Genomic DNA, 16079 nt, shown 5'->3' with positions numbered 1-16079 from the left:
TGGCCATTGACTCCCCACCTCCAAAAGCACCTAGAGGATATGGGATATGCTGGCCAAGTAGGCATTCTATAAGAGTGTTTAAAAACACCAGAATATCAAGTATATATCTCTATTCCTTCCATGTTAATGTGCACACAGACTTTGCTGACCCATTTATACAATCTAATGATTGGGGACCTCAAAGGTCACTCTGGATTTTCTCTCTGCTGCATGACGACTTTAAACAGGTGCTAACTTCCTAGCCACAGGAGTGCGTCAGGAGGTAGAAGCCGCACAGGTTTAACTTCAAGCCTTTGTTTTGACTTCGGATTTCTAACAGGAAATTCAGAATAAGCAGAAGGTAGGACCAAGCGATGACACCCCTCGAAGGGGCCCAGAGTCTCTTCCCGTGGGACATCATGACATCATCACAGATATTGCCACCTTCCAGACAACTCAGGGCTTCATCGTGACTGCTTCTAGAGACGGGATTGTGAAGGTGTGGAAATAATCCTGCGGACTTGTAGAAAATGTTGTAAAAATTATAAATGTACCATAATTCAAGAAAAGGATTTCTGGAGAACATGGTTTTTGAAGTGTCTGGACTACTGTTTCATGGCTAAACAAATCTCAGCCACAGTGGGTAAGGCTGACAGGGCACACTTAGTCATGTGCATCTCTGAAGAGTTGGCCAGATAGCACAGTCTGGAAGTTCTCACTGTATATGGAACAGGTGAGGAATGTAAAAAATGAAGATGAATATGATGTCAGTTTATTTTGTATGGAAAATGATTGTAAGCTATTATATAAACATACTTTTGTTATTATAAATGCTATTCAAACTGCAAGTAAATCTATTCAAGCATCCTGAGAATTGGGGTGTGTTGGGGCAACATTATAGTAGTAAACAGAAGCAGGGATGAACTGTGACAGGGGCTGTTGCTCCTCTCCTACAAGTGTAGTGGACAGCGGCCCTGAGTTGTTCCTGTGCATCAGCTCGAGAGCAGTGTGGCCCTGCCTGACCATCATTGTTCTAGGCTCTACCAAAATCCCATCAATGTGTTTTCCAATAGAAATTACTTAATTAATGCACAAAAAAGAGAATGCGCCAGTTAAAAACATGTCAGACTTTCTAAGGTCCATAGCTGCTTTTCCAGTCAGAACTTTCCAGACAACCCAATTCTCTTCACCTTAAAAAGGGCTTATGGTGTTCAGAATATTCTAATTTGAAGTTAGTTTGAGGACAAATGCAGCTGAGTAGTAAATACCATGCACATTTTCATAACCCTCTGTTCTATACAGACCCGCTTGGTTCCCGACAGTTGGCATGTCCCATTTCTGGATGGCTTAGACTGCAGAGGTGTGAGGAGATGTCAGTCATTCAGAAGGTCAAAGTTGGCAGTGTTGGCTCTGACTGGAGTTGTAGACTTTGGGGACTTGACATGGTCACTGCTCAGTTGTACATCTTGTGTGCTAAGACCAAAGAGTCGTAGGGGGTGCGCGGGGGGTTGATATATAAGTGTCCCATGGCGAATGGGCCTCAAGCATGGAGCAGTTGGATAACGGAGTGTTTGGCAGAGACCTGGCCTCATCCTCCATTTACTCCCCATTGCTCCCACGCGTGTCCTACAAGTCACCCTCTTTGAAAGAAGTATTTCCCTGAATTGGTTCTGACGCGTGGTCTCGTGCTAATGGGCGGCAGACCCACTGCGGTCAGTTACGGGTATTTAGGAGCCAAGTGCACCAATGGTGCTGTTTCCCGATTTAAGTTCAGCCTTACTACATTTAGTCAACTTAGTTTTTTCCCATTTCTACTTTTTGGAGACAGAAGTCATAAGTCTAGGGATTTGAGGTCTTAAAAGTTTTAATTTGTCTGTACGTGTGTATGTGTGGTGCCCTGGAAATCCAGATAAGGGCGTCTGATCTCCTGGAGCAAGAGTTACAGGCAGCTGTGAGCCTGGAGGGCTGGGAACTTAACTCCTGCTCTTGGAAGGAACAGCCTCTTAACTGCCAACCCATCTCTAATGCCAGGGACTGACTTTTCAAAAAATGAATGATTTCAGCAGTCTTCAGACCTTTAATCTGCTAAGGATTAAAAATATGGCCCAAAATGCTAAAATAATTTTAATCACCAAGTAATTTTTTAAATGTACTGTTACTTACCAACACAGAAAAAATAGGCATTTTCAAAGTATCTCCAACAATAAGTATCTGTTCAAAGTTACTTAGAAAAGCCCTGCTTTTAAAAGCCCTCTTAAATATTGCTCAGCAATTTCCCGTGATGACACAGAATCTTCCTGAGCCTCGAAGCACCTTTAGGATACATGAAGCCGACGTGCACCTGAGTACAGACTGGCTGTCACTCCCAGGCCTCATGCTCCTCAGAAGGTTCTGGGAGCTGTCCGCATGCAGTTGCCTGGGAGTGGTGGCACAAAGGTTCTAAAGGAAAAAATACTGCCCATGGTTCGTGCTTCCAGATTCTCTGAACAGAGGTACCGAAAGAAAATCTGAACACATTCTGCTGGCCTCTGGTGTCAGTAACTACTTCCCACACATCCGCACACAACTTCCTTTCTGAAGACCGACATTCCGCCTGGTGGCGCCATCACTGCCAGCTGGAGAGCCAGCTGTGAACCGAGGTGAGGTTTGAACAGTAAACATAGTGCCGCTTTGATGTTTCGTTGTTGAAATAGCCTCATCCTAAGGATAAAGGAATGGGTGGGGATGGGCGACGAAGCCATGATGGAGTACTCAGAGGCTGGACTCTAAGACGTCCTGCTGACTTACTCTAGCCTCTGGGGTTTGATCAAGTTTCAGGGGTTTTCTTACACCCCAAGCTCAGTGCCATCTAAGTGTCATTCTGAGCTCTGCCAGTCCTGCTTGGTGCTGCTCACTGTGGCTCAAATGCTTGCTACCCAGTGGGTAAAGCAACTCAGAGCCCAAATCATGGCACTGCGTGTTGTCAGTCTTCCTGTCTGGGGAACCAATGGACTGGTAAAGGTTAATAAATGACCTTAGCAGAGAGCCCTGAGACAGCTTGCCAGGAAGTCCCGAACAGAACGCGGAGCCCAGGAGCATGACTCGGGTTCCCGGAGAACCGGTGAGTTTCTCAGAGTTTAGGAAGAGCGATAGCTGGAGAGAGCCACTCTCTGCTTCCTACCAGACCAGGCAGACAACTCGAGGAGGCCAGAGGCACAAGCCTGCCCCAGGCCAGCCAGTCTGCCAAGACAATGCTGAAATGGAAGTCAGGAAGGTGAGATTTCCAAAACCAGGACATACAAACAGCATCAGTTTCTCGGGTGAATGTTTGAGAACTCCACGACATTAAATGTCTGATAAAACAGATGAACATTAAAGGGGCAGCTTGGAAAAGAGAAGAGGGTTGCAATTTAAAGTTTACATGCATACATTGCTAAAATATCAACTTCAAAATTAGGTCTCCAACATTTCAAAACACATCTTTCAATCTTCCATCTCCTAATGGTAATAGTTCCAACTATCATTCTCAGAGTGCTGGGATTGTCTGTCAGGAGTCGTCAAGTAAACCTACAAGATTCACCTTAATACCGTGAGTGTAGGGGTCGAGGTACCTGATTGTCTCCAGCCACGGACTTGTTTTTCCTCTGGAGCAGCCATCCAGATGCTGGTGAGTACCTCAGAGTTCAGGAGTGGGTTTGGTTCAGAGTCAGACCATGGCTAAATGCCCAAGGCTGTTCGATCACTTCATTTGCCATGTGCAAACGTAGCTTTGGTCACCCCTTTCCCGTGTTTAAAGGTATAGAATCTGCTCCTGGAAAGACTTGAAATAGCATCTCGGCCCCGTCTCAGTGCACTTGAAAGACGTTTTTTATCTTGAAAGAGCTTTGCTGCCTCCGACGCGTGCTCTTTGAGGATAGCTCTCTGTGGTTCTGAGACATAGCTGCACAGCAGAAGAGAAGAGTGTGAGGAAGCCCTCCCGGCTCCCCATTTCCCTTTCTTCCTCACTGCACCCCCTCCAGGGTAACTTGTAAGACTCTCTAAAGTAGAGGTTTACATTGGTCTACCATAGTGCTTCTCAACCTACCCAATGCTGCAACCCTTTAATACAGTTCCTCTTGCTGTGATGATCTCCCCCCCCCCCGCCAATTCCATTGCTACTGCATAACTGTAATTTTGCTACTATTATGAAACATAATGTAAATATTTGATATGCAGGATATCTGATGTGTGACCCCAAGGGGGTCACAACTCACAGGTTGAGAACCACTGGCCTATCAGAAACTAACAAATTTAATGTCTTAAAGTATGCAGAAGTGTAATTCCAGTGTCAGAATTTCTCCTTCGTAGAGCACATTCCATTCCAGATTTCCACGTGGTTGGTCTTGCTAATTACTGACACTTAGGGTCAGACAGTGCCTCACCTATTTCCCAGTTCCTCTCGCCCTCCCCACCTCTCAGTAGACACTTTTATCTTCCTCATAACTCTTAGCATGGTCAGAGTCTTCCACGTCTTGTAGACAGCTTCATGACCTGCAGTCCACACTTCTACTACCCAGGTTTCAGGGGACAGCACCACCTCCCACAGTCATCCTCAGTGTTTGTCTAGTGTCGGGCTGTGTGGATGCCTCTCTCCCTCCCACCTGTCCACCATCTGCCCTGCAGAAGGCAGGTAGGTGTGTTATGGACGACACAGATCTCAACAGAACTGTTTGGCGGGTGCATAACAAGTCCTGGGTTTAGGAGTACCCCCCAAAACAAGCAGCTGAAGCAACAGCTGCTGTCCTCAAGTCTTGTTGCCATGGTTCTCATTTGGGTACAAAGAGAATGAAGTATAAAGAGGTGACAGTGGCGGAGCTACAGCTGTACCCCACCATCCCTAAGTCTAAGGCCAGGGTGAGCGTGCCCTGAATTAGACTTTTACTTAAGACATTATTGCAAATTCAAAATTCTTGGAATTGTGGTCAGGAAAAGTCAAGATCAGAACTGTGGAATCCATTCTGGTCTGCTTTACGGCCACCCTGCTAGCTGTGAGATGCACCCAGCCTCTCACAAACACCAGTGTGCAGAGAACAAGCACAGCGGGAAAATACGGGAAAGATGTGGATTTTCCGTGTCTTGAGTGCATGCACTCCCTGCCAGAGGCCCACCTCACATGGCTTCCTTTTCTTTCGTCTAGAAAGAGTGAGGAGGCAGAAACAAAGAAGACCATGCCATCCACAGACTAGCTCTGCCTGAGCTTCTGACATGGCTCATGGTGTCCCTCAGTCCTTCCCACCTATGCTTCCGGGGACAAAGTTGACCGAGCATCCAGGAGTAGGAACAGCAGCCATGGCTCAGCAGCAGCCTGCCGTCTCCTCGCACCTGCCCATTTCCACACTAAATATTACAAACTGGATTTTCCCAGGTCACAATTATCTATATGCATAGAACATGATTATTGATCATGGAACAGGAATTCTTTTAAATAGCTCTGAAGAGGAGGATAGTTGGAGATAGGTGCTGTGAAGGGGATGGGAAAATGGGGGTGGATTTTTAACTGGGGGTATGTGATAATGCGAGGGGGGAGGAAGGCGAGAGAAAAAAGTTTTGAAAAAACATACAGGAACATTTCATAAGTGTACATATATGTGTGTGTGTGTAAATATACATGTTTTGTGTGTATATTTTAATGGGCTTACAACACGGGGTGATGGTGCTATCCCCAAGAGCTATGCCCCATCTAGCAAAAAACGCAGTCCCAGGCTAAGGGAATCCCCTTTCGAGTTGTTGGTCAGGAGAATACAAGTTTCCCTAACAATATGAGCTATTGCCGATGTTCTTGGTTGCCTATGGAAACTGAAGTTTAGAGCCTATTGCCGAGATGCCATGCACTTTGGACACGAGACTTGGAGGAATTTGGCTGGAACTGATCTGGAAGCCTTCCTCAAGAACAGCTCTCAGTAGTAAAAGGTGCTATGCAAGCTACCGAGAGAGAGGAGCAGTCCTACCCACTGCCTGTGAGCCACGGTGACTGGGCCACCAAGCTATCCCGGATGGTGCAGTAATGGCCCCCTTTGTTGGATGACCAACAGCTATCTAACTGAACTTAAGGCCTGCTCAGTGGGAGAGAATTCACGCTTATTACTGTAGACCAGGCCACCTACCCATGGCTGGAGAGGTCATAGATTCCAGAGGAAAATGTTCTACTGAAATTTCCTTAAACTAATACAATTCCTAACCTAAATGTTTATTTTTATGCTGATTGAAGAGTGTATCGCTCAGCCTCACCAAAGAAGCTGCTTTCTGCAGCAGAGACTGCTATAAAGATCCACAATGCTTCAAGTGCAGAGAATAAGTCAATGGGGTACCCAACCCCAACAGATCCATCTGCAATGCAATCCCTGTACCTCTCAGGGAACACTGTGAAAGAGAGGGTGGGGAGATTTTAAGAGCCAGAGGACCAGGGTGCCTGCTCCTACATAGCGCCCCCTAGACATGGCAGTGGAAATGCACCTATGATCTCTCAACAGTATGCTTGCAGCAACAAGTCCAGCATTCTGACAACAGCTGAATGTCCACGTGCATGGGCAAACTACACAAGCTCCCGTCCTTGGGTGAAGAGCTGCAGGGGCCGATGGCTTCTGAGAGTGGGAGAAAGAGCTTCCTCCAGGGACAAGCTCCCACAGAGGTGCTCCAATCCTGAGTGATCTACCCTGCACACATACATATGGCCAATGTTAAGTGGACCCAGAGGTTGCTTATGTATGTATGCCTACAGTGTGTAAATTTGTGTAACAAGAAGTCGTGGATTTGGGAGGGAGGATTTGGAAGGAGTTGGAGGCGTGAAGCAATGTAGATGCATTAGATGCAGTACTTGTGAATGAGATTCTCTAAAGACTTAAAATTTTCCATGTATTTACACCATGCGTTTTTATCATGTTCATCCACCACTACCCTCCAATTTCCTTTACTACCCCCATCCCATTTTGTTCCCAACTTAATGTCCTTTTTATTAATAATCCTTAGCCCAAATAGTACCGCCTATATGCACATGGGTATGTAGCCATCCCTGCATGGGACCTGTGCACCCCACCATCCAGTGTCACTTCCCTAAGGAAGAGTGACTCCCTCCCTGCAAGGGATTTCTTTTGAGTCTCAAGTGCACTGTTCTCTCAAGGCTTGGTTCTCTCTGTGTATGTCATTCTCCCTCCTCTCCCACCTCCTTTATTATTTTACCTCTCTTAGCTTTGTTAAAGAAACAACAGCTAGAGTGAGTTTGTTCCCAAGCACCCGCTTAGGGCAGCTCACCTGTCTTACTCCAGCTCCAACACCTTTGGCCTCTGAGGGCACCCACTGGCTATGTATGCATATATTAAAAAATCTTTTTTTAAAAAAATCATTAGCTTGGCAATACTTTTAAGCCGGACCCTGGTACCTTTTTCTCTAAAGGGTCAAACACATTAAAAAGCCTTTTTGTTGTTGATGGATTTGTATGTGTGTTCCTGCGTGTGCATGTGCACCATGGATGCACATGTAGATTTGTATGTGTGTTCCTGCATGTGTATGTGCACCCATGGATACACATGTGGATTTATATGTGTGTCCCTGTGTGTGTATGTGCACCCGTGGATGCACGTGTGGATTTGTATGTGTGTTCCTGTGTGTGTATGTGCACCCGTGGATGCACGTGTGGATTTATATGTGTGTTCCAGCGTGTGTATGTGCACCCGTGGACGCACATGTGGATTTATATGTGTGTTCCTGCATCTGTATGTGCACCCGCGGATGCACGTGTGGATTTTTATGTGTGTTCCTGTGTATGTGCACCCATGGATGCACATGTGGATTTGTATGTATGTGCACCCATGGATGCACGTGTGGATTTATATGTGTGTATGTGCACCCGTGGATGCACGTGTGGATTTGTATGTGTGTATGTGCACCCGTGGATGCACGTGTGGATTTGTATGTGTGTCCCTGCATGTGTATGTGCACCCATGGATGCACATGTGCAGGTCAGAGCACACCCTCTGGAATTGGTCCCCAGGCAGCGTCTATCTTCTGTTTGAGACAAGGTCTCTCACTGACTGGTAGTAAGTGGCCTATGGGTGTCCAGGTCCTGTTGCACCTGCCTCTCATGTGGGTTCTGGAGATTCAAACTCAGACCCTCAGTGTTTACAAGGCAAGTGTTTGCATACTGAGCTCATGCCTTCTCTTCGAGTCTCCTTTTTCTACTATGTTATAGATGTTGTAGATATTTGCTAAAGCATTTGAAAAGGATCACTTGACTCCCTAGTGTTGTTTCCGTCTTTCCTGTTATGTCTTGTTGAAGGGAATTCTTTGCTGATTGGTAACTCCAACCACAGGCGTTCTGGGCAGAAATAAGGATGAAATTATTCAATTTTTCAACTTGAGCCCTAGTAAAGCTTGTAGACAGCAAGATGTGGCATGTTCTAGATAAAAACGGGGACAGGCGGGGACTAACTGTAGATCTCCATTCTCTGTGGTCACAGATTCCCCATCTGTGCAGATAAACAGGAGACAGCTATGCTATACTTGATGACTGGAGGCACCAAGCTGAATGACGCAGATAAGGCCGTTTCTATTTAGAACTCTTTTGATGGTAATAATCGTGCACTTTGGAAGGCAAACATGCGGCAGTGGTGGCTGTCCATTTTTACCATCCACCCCTCCAGGCTCTGCTTGCCCCTGTTTGGGAGTCTGACACAGTATGTAGGTGGCATTGTATCTTTTACTATCTTGGAGCAGAGCTAAGTGCTTACACAAAGCTGTCCTGCAGTCTCGCCCTCTGGCCATCTGTCTTCGTGGTTGCTGGTGGTGAGTGTAGGGGCCCTTCTTTTCCATCTGTTATGGAACAGCTTCTGTGTGTCTTTCCCAAAACCTCTGCTGCAGACTGATCTAACGGTTCCAGTGCGGGCCACCCTCAGGATGGCAGGTATCTCCAGTGCTGGTCCCTCTCAGGATGGCGGGTATCTCCAGTGCGGGTCACCTTCAGGATGGCGGGTATCTCCAGTGCGGGTTCCTCTCAGGATGGCGGGTATCTCCAGTGCTGGTTCCTCTCAGGATGGCGGGTATCTCCAGTGCTGGTCCCTCTCAGGATGGCGGGTATCTCCAGTGCGGGTCACCTCCAGGATGGCGGGTATCTCCAGTGCGGGTTCCTCTCAGGATGGCGGGTATCTCCAGTGCTGGTTCCTCTCAGGATGGCGGGTATCTCCAGTGCGGGTCCCTCTCAGGATGGCGGGTATCTCCAGTGCAGGTCACTGTCAGGGCATCCAGCTGGCTGTCTCCCTTGTGTCTCCCAGGCATTCTATCCTCCTCAATCCTGTGTTTTTTTCTGCCTCCCTCCTCTGGAAAGGTCGAGGCACGGAGCTTCAGAGGCACCTGTATGGCTGCTTTCATCACAATTTTTGGTTACTTAGAGAAGGCCTGGGGAGTTCTGGGTGGTTACACCATCAGGGAGTTCACAGACTGGTATAAATTTCACATCCCTATTCCTTGATGCCCCAGCCACTTGACTATTTTATATTCAGGGGAGAAGCTGAGCCTCTTGTGTATCTAGGACACTGGAGAAGGAGAAATTACCTGTCCAAAAGCCCTGTGGATCCTCTTCTCCCCACTCATCTTGCTCTTCCAACAAAGCAGTTTCTAGAATTGCCTCTTGACTGTGTAGTAGGTTGGCTCTGACACCTGCCTTTGTGGTCTAAGCTGGCTACATATTTGTGAAGCCCAGTGAAGAACAAAAATTCAAGCCTGAGTCAAAAGGCAGAATAAAAACTTTTTCTTCTATGGATGTCCCCTCTCCCTGCCCATGGCAATTTTTCATTTGTCATTTAACAATGAGCTCTGGCACGGGGAAGCACAACCCTTCTGGTGACCCCATCCCACGTCTTGGCCTGCCATCCTCTAGACAGATGGCCAGAAACCGAGCCCCTTTCCTCCGCTATCCTAGCCCCTGGATACACAGTGCCCGTGAATATCACCACCTTCTTGCCAGGAATGCTGATTGGAGAGGAACAAAGACAAATGTAGGGATGTCACCAGCTCAGACTGGTTCCCAGTACAGAGTGCCTGGCCACAAGCCTCCTATGAAGAGAGTGGAGAAGAAAGACCGAGCAAACCAGAAGATGCCACAGTGGCTGGTCCAGGGGAGGCAGCAGTAGGGAGATTGCAAGTGAGCACAGGCTAAATCCCGAGGGCTTCATCTTTCCATCGCTTAGAAAACCCAATTTCAAAACTAAGAGCAGTTGCAGAGAACAACGCTTACACAGCCCCCCAGAATGCCTTGAGGCTGCTTTCGCACCTGCCATTCCTTCCTCAGCCCCTTTACCCCAGCCATAAGGTTTCCTCCTCCACACCAAAATCAGTCTGCTCACCCCTCAGTCATAGCTGATCCCTCTTCCTCAGTTCCAAGCACTTGCAGTAGGGGGAGCCCTACTCTTGTACGGACTTCATAGGTTGCTTCTGGCTGGACTTCAGGAAGTTTTTGCTGCTGGACAGTTCCCCTGGATCTCTTACTGCTGTAGGGGAGCCGGAGCCTCCAGGCAGGGGTTTCCGGGGGATTCTTAGCACCTAGACTGGAATGATTGGCAGCCACACAGACTAGAATGCACACACTTCAGGGGAGGCACACTGCCAGCGATGTCTGTCTAAGTGTGAGTCAGGTGATGGTGTTTGATTGTGGCCAGTGTATTATTGTGTATTGGTTCACTGTGGCTTACCGCAGAACTGCTGCTATCTCTCTGATGGCTCAGTGGGTTAAGACCTTGCTACACAAGCTTGAGGACTGGAATTCAGATCCCCAGAACCCATGAAGGTGTGTTTAACAGTCTGCCTGTAATTCCATCATGGCAGGGGATAAAGACAGGGAATAAAAATATCAAGCTACCTCATGGAGGGAATTTGCCTATATATATTCATATATATGAATGAAGCAGGCTGATCAAGGAAGACATTTGAGGTCGACATCAGGCCTCTATACATACGCACATGTACACATCCATGCACACACACATACAACACACACACAAGCAAAGACGCATCTAAGTCTGGGTTTGCAACTGTCATACATGTTATTTTCAGGTTCTCTAGCAAGCTTCTCGTAAAGACATTCTTTCCTGCACACCAGGACGCCCAAACGTTTCAATCACTTCAATTGTCCACACTCAAATTTCCCCTGATGTTCTCCAAATCACTTTTATATAGGCTTTTTTTTTCTTCCCTCTGATCTAGGATCCAATTAAAGTTCACAGAATTACAGTTGGCTGCCCTCGCTTTAGTTCTCTCATTCCAGAACCCTTCATCCTTATCCCTTTATTCATAAGACCTATGATCTAATAACTCCACGTCCTGGGGTTGCCCAGTGATTTCCTCCTCATTAGCCCCAGGTCAAACATTTCCAGCAAGAACTTCACGCGGGTGATGCACTGCATGTTCCAATCCATCACCTCAGAATGTACATAACACCAGCACCTCGGGGGCCACTCGGCACCAGCACTGCGGGGGCCACCCGGCACCAGCACTGCGGGGGCCACCCGGCACCAGCACCTCGGGGGCCACCCGGCACCAGCACTGCGGGGACCACGCGGCACCAGCACCTGTCCACTAATGATTGTTGTATCCTGATAACCAGTCATCATACTTGTAAGTAGCGTTATGATTACAAATTGGTGACTTTTTTCTTATCCAACTTTCTAGATTATCTAGTATTATATAAAGAAAAGGTTTTTCTCTATCCTTCTTTTTGAGAATGTATATAGATTTATAAATTTAAACCATGCAGTGTTGGCCCAGCAAGATGGCTCAGCAGATAGAGAGTACTTGCTGTGCAACCTGATAACTCAGGTTAGACTGCTGGATCCCACAGTGAACGCTAGAGAACAGCTCCCCAAAGTTAGACTGCTGGATCCCAGAGTGGATGCTAGAGAACAGCTCCCCAAAGTTGTCCTCTGACCGCCACACACACACACACACACACACACACACACACACACACGCGCGCGCGCGCGCGCGCGCACCTTGATCATGCACATGCCGTGCATACAGTAATGCATTAACTGAGCCACTCAGTGCATTCTAATCCATCGCCTTCATTCTTTCTGGAGTTGCAGAAAGATGCAGCTGTCCAAGATTAGGCCCATGGGAATCATGTCAAACCAACTCACTTAACCTTTTGACATGACACTGTTAGTTTTGTTTTGTTTTTATCTTACTATGTTTTTGCTTTCTGGAATAACTCTGGAATGTCTCAGGCTGGAATTGGAGTTTCCTCACCAGATCCTGGACATGTCTCAGGCACCAAGAAACCCTGGTTCCCTTGAATGCACAATGCTGTTTGGAAACCAAGATCTGGCCTCTGGGTATGCTCATTGCCACTGGGATGTCCCACTGAATGCTTTGTTTCAATAATTAAACTTGTCATTTAAAATAATAAAAATACTATTTTGTTATTTCCAGATCAACTTGATGGATTTAAAAAACATCTCTTGCTCCCTTAAATCATAATATGTAGAACAGATTTCTGTCTGGCTAGAATGGGCGAGGGGAGAGGGAGAAAAGGAGGATAAAAATAAAGACTAAGGAGGGGTACACATCCACCTGTGAAATCACACCAAGCACACGGTACCTTTGAAACTGGTGTGAGCGTAGCTTCGAATCTGGAGGGCTGAGTCTGCTGCATTTGGCTTTGAAGTTGACAGGCGGGTACTTGTTCATCCCACCTAGAGAGAGAAAACAGGCCTGGGTAAGGCTGTCACCATGTCTGTCCCCTGCAGTAGCACTTCATTTCCCAGCGTCCATCAAGATGGTCACCAGGCGTGAGAACCGTCTCAGGGACATCCCCAAGCTAAGTTTGGAGAGAGAGGTCTCTAGTGAATATATAGGCAAAGGCAAACAGCTTTTTACGGAGATGCCTGTCGCTCCTAAAGTCATTTAGCCGTCATGAGCCAGTCAGTCCAAATAATCCTCTTGTCTCTGATAGGAACTAATTAGAGTATTTTATTTGTTTTTGTGGAGTATGAAAATGCAAAGGGAACCGGGTAGTCCCTTTATGGCCTTTATGTTAGCAGCAAACTAAGTGCCTTTGGGTTTAATTCATCGCCTCACTTCATTTGGAAGAGTATTAATTTTTCATAACACTAAAGCATGCCTTAATCCACTTAAAAATGCAAAAGCTATTTTTTTACAGGAAAAAATTTTTAAAATGTGTTATACATGCCCTGAAGGCATGAAGTAAAAAAAGATTTGTTAAACAAATATCTTTCTGGAAAAGCCAGGCCCAGCGTTGAGCACTTACAACGCAGGCCCTGGAGAGGCAACCTTAGAGGTAGCTAGATCCTCAGGACTCACTGGCTAGCCAGCCAGCCTACTTGACAAGTTCCAGGCCACCGAGAAACCCTGTCTCAAAAATCATGGTAGACATTGCCTGAGGACGACAACTGAGGCTGTCCTCTGGCTCACACGCACATTGTCTCCCTCCCTCCACTCCTCACTCACACCTCTTCCTGGTACTGCGCAGGTCTTCCAGCTAACAGCCGTGTCCTGGGCTGTAACAGAGCCTGCCCTCAAAATTGCTATTACAAGAAAGGCAGTATGTGGTGATATGACCCAATACTGTACTGTACCTAACCTTTAGGGTATTTTTTTGTTTTGTTGTGTTGTGTTGTTTTTTTTGAGGAGGGTCTTTCTGAGTGGCTTGGCCTGGCCTTGGGCTTACAACAATCCTCCTGCCTCTACCTCTCAAGAACAAGAATTACCTGTGTGCACTGTACCCACCAGGTCTGGCTTTGGGTTTTCATGTCTCCTGTGAACTCTAAGGAGAGAGTTGTTAAGCTGCTTCCCTAAGGAAATGTACTGCCCTGATGTGGCCCCTGCTTTGCTGTCTGCTTTATGGCAATGTGCCAAATGAATCAAACACTCCCACAGCTTCCAGAACTTCAGAAGGGAAGCAGACTACACTGCTCCTTAAGCCTGACACCTGAATAGTGGCTCAAAGTAGGTGGCCAGTAATTCAGTTGTGCTGAAAGGGTGTGACCATGGGGGCTGTGGCGGAAGTGGCTTCCTGCAGTTCTGCAGCTGTCTTTTAGAGATGGTGCCTTCTAGATGTCTAGAAAGCTCTGGAAATAGAATAGCTAGCTACATTGTAGCCAGAGTTTGAGAGTGCTTTCTGTAGTTTCCAGGAGAGCTATCTGCCCTTTCCCTGGGCAGGGCAAGGTGCTGCCTTATCTGGTCATGTGATTGGGTGCATTAGCATGAAACATCAGGAAGGATTAAGGGATCCCAGGAAGGAGCTCCCAGGTCTTCCAATCTCCATGGGCCATCAAATATACTTCTTTTTACCAAGTGGTCTTTTGCTCATCCCTTGTAAAAGGCTCCCTTCAAGGTGACACCTTGCCCTTAGCTCATTTTGGGAATTTCTGTTCCAGAACATTTCAAAATAAACTTCACTCTGGGGTCTCACTCTCCCCATACCTGTGTCTCTGAAACCATCTCATATATGTGAATTTCCTGGGAGCTCGGATAAGATGCACATTCTGGTTCAGAACATCTGGGTGGAGCCTGAACCCCGCATCCCTAACCAGCTCTGACTGTTCATTCTCATCCTGGATTCACACGGGACAGGATGTGGCATCATCCTCATCAATAGTCTCTCTTGACCTGCACTCTCCCACTTCGCGGTTTAATACAAGTTTGGGAACTAGCAGGCAGGGACTCAATCACCCTTTAGCCTGTGTTTTCCCTTTTCTCTATCTGGACTGAGACATCAGCCCATTGCGTTTCCACCTTCAGTCTTGTATCCGGCCATGGCTCCTCCTTAGCCATCCTGCTGCATCCAAAATGGATTGCGTAGTTTTCAGAATGCCCACGTTTGTTTCCTTATGGGAGCCACTGGTTCTCACCACTGGAGCCTAAGAGGCCATGAGGCTGGGAGACAGTTGTGCAAAGCCACGCCCTTCGTTCTAACCGACAAAATGGCATCCACTCCCAGCTCTGACTCTGGAACTTGCCAAAGCGAAGCCAAGAATTGTTTCATTCTTTCTTTGGCTTCTTTGTGTTAACTGTGGAAACCTCTCACTAAGGGCAGCATGCTAGTGTCATGTGACAAGGGTTCTGCTCTGGAGCCAGAATCCAGGCTGTGACTTCACATCCCCAGACTCCACCTCTCCATGCAGACAGATGTGTGGACAGCTGCTTGTTTTGATTGCTTCTCCATAGGAACCAGCGGCATAAAAAAGATGAGCCAGAAAATTAAATGCTTAGAAACCAGGGCCATCCCTCCCGCCCTCCATTGTCACACATTTCCCTCTCTCATCTGCAGTGCCCTTGAAGACAAACCAGAGGTGTCAAACCAAGGGCATGCGCCAGGTCATTGCCCTTCTGGAGGATACTAAGCAAGTGCTAATATACAGGAAGAGTTTTGTATGAATGACTTACGCCTGACGGAGTTTATAAAGGATTTCACAAACTTCACACCATATCCATGGTCAGGTTTATGAATCCGGCCAAGCTGAATCAAGTGCTGGTCCACAGGGTGGCTGGCCAGGTCCTCCAGTTCCTTGTCATTCCAGTCAGGGCCCAAGGAAAGCACAAAGAGGGCATAGCCCTGGCATTTGGCTCGTAGGGACTCTTTCTTTAAGGTGTCCCCGTCCAGGTGGCTGGTTTCCCCAGCCGATATCACAAATATGACTTTGTTTCTCCTCAGGTTGGGTGTGTTTAAAAAGACATTGTCCAGAGCCCACCCGAGGGCATGGCCAAGGAAAGTGTCTCCGTTCAGCTGCTGCACTGCTTGCTCCACGTGCCTCTTCATGAGGCGCTTGCTGCTGTAGGTGGTTAGGTTGAACTCACTTCTAACTGGACTCCTCTGGCTGTGGGGTAGGAAGTTGGGGGGAGCATGGCTCAGTAGGGCCACCCTGTCTCCAGTGACAGATGTCTCTGGCTCGGGAGTGACCTCGAAGTGATCTAGCAGTGCTTCCAGGAAGTCTCTCATGTCTTCGAATTCTGCGCTCCCCACGTGCCGGGAGCCGTCCAGCATGATGGCAGCATCCAGGTAGGACTGTGCCGGGGGTGGTTTGCCTTGGTCACAAGCAGCATCCGGCTTGCATGGGTCTGCAAACCAAGTCGTTTAG

General features: G+C 47.4%; 2 protein-coding genes across 2 annotated transcripts in view; one reads left to right on the top strand and one right to left on the bottom strand.

Annotated features, from left to right (window-relative positions):
- Pik3r4 (phosphoinositide-3-kinase regulatory subunit 4) overlaps nt 1-853 on the top strand; it is a 61814-nt gene extending 60961 nt beyond the window's left edge. The window contains exon 20 of the mRNA XM_075964791.1: nt 320-853. Coding sequence (XP_075820906.1) covers nt 320-490 — 171 coding nt within the window. The 3' untranslated portion in view covers nt 491-853. The remainder of the gene's footprint in view (nt 1-319) is intronic.
- A 54-nt stretch (nt 854-907) lies between these two features.
- The window catches only part of Col6a6 (collagen type VI alpha 6 chain), a 102878-nt gene continuing 87706 nt past the window's right edge, over nt 908-16079 (bottom strand). Inside the window, exons 34-36 of the mRNA XM_075964792.1 lie at nt 15388-16059; nt 12581-12674; nt 908-3898 (exon numbers count right to left, since the gene is read on the bottom strand). Of these exons, the coding sequence (XP_075820907.1) occupies nt 3703-3898; nt 12581-12674; nt 15388-16059 (962 nt within the window). The 3' untranslated portion in view covers nt 908-3702. The remainder of the gene's footprint in view (nt 3899-12580; nt 12675-15387; nt 16060-16079) is intronic.

Source organism: Microtus pennsylvanicus, chromosome 3 (assembly GCF_037038515.1).
Source record: "Microtus pennsylvanicus isolate mMicPen1 chromosome 3, mMicPen1.hap1, whole genome shotgun sequence".
Classification (NCBI taxonomy): Eukaryota; Metazoa; Chordata; class Mammalia; order Rodentia; family Cricetidae; genus Microtus; species Microtus pennsylvanicus.
This window is presented reverse-complemented; position numbering and strand designations above follow the sequence as displayed.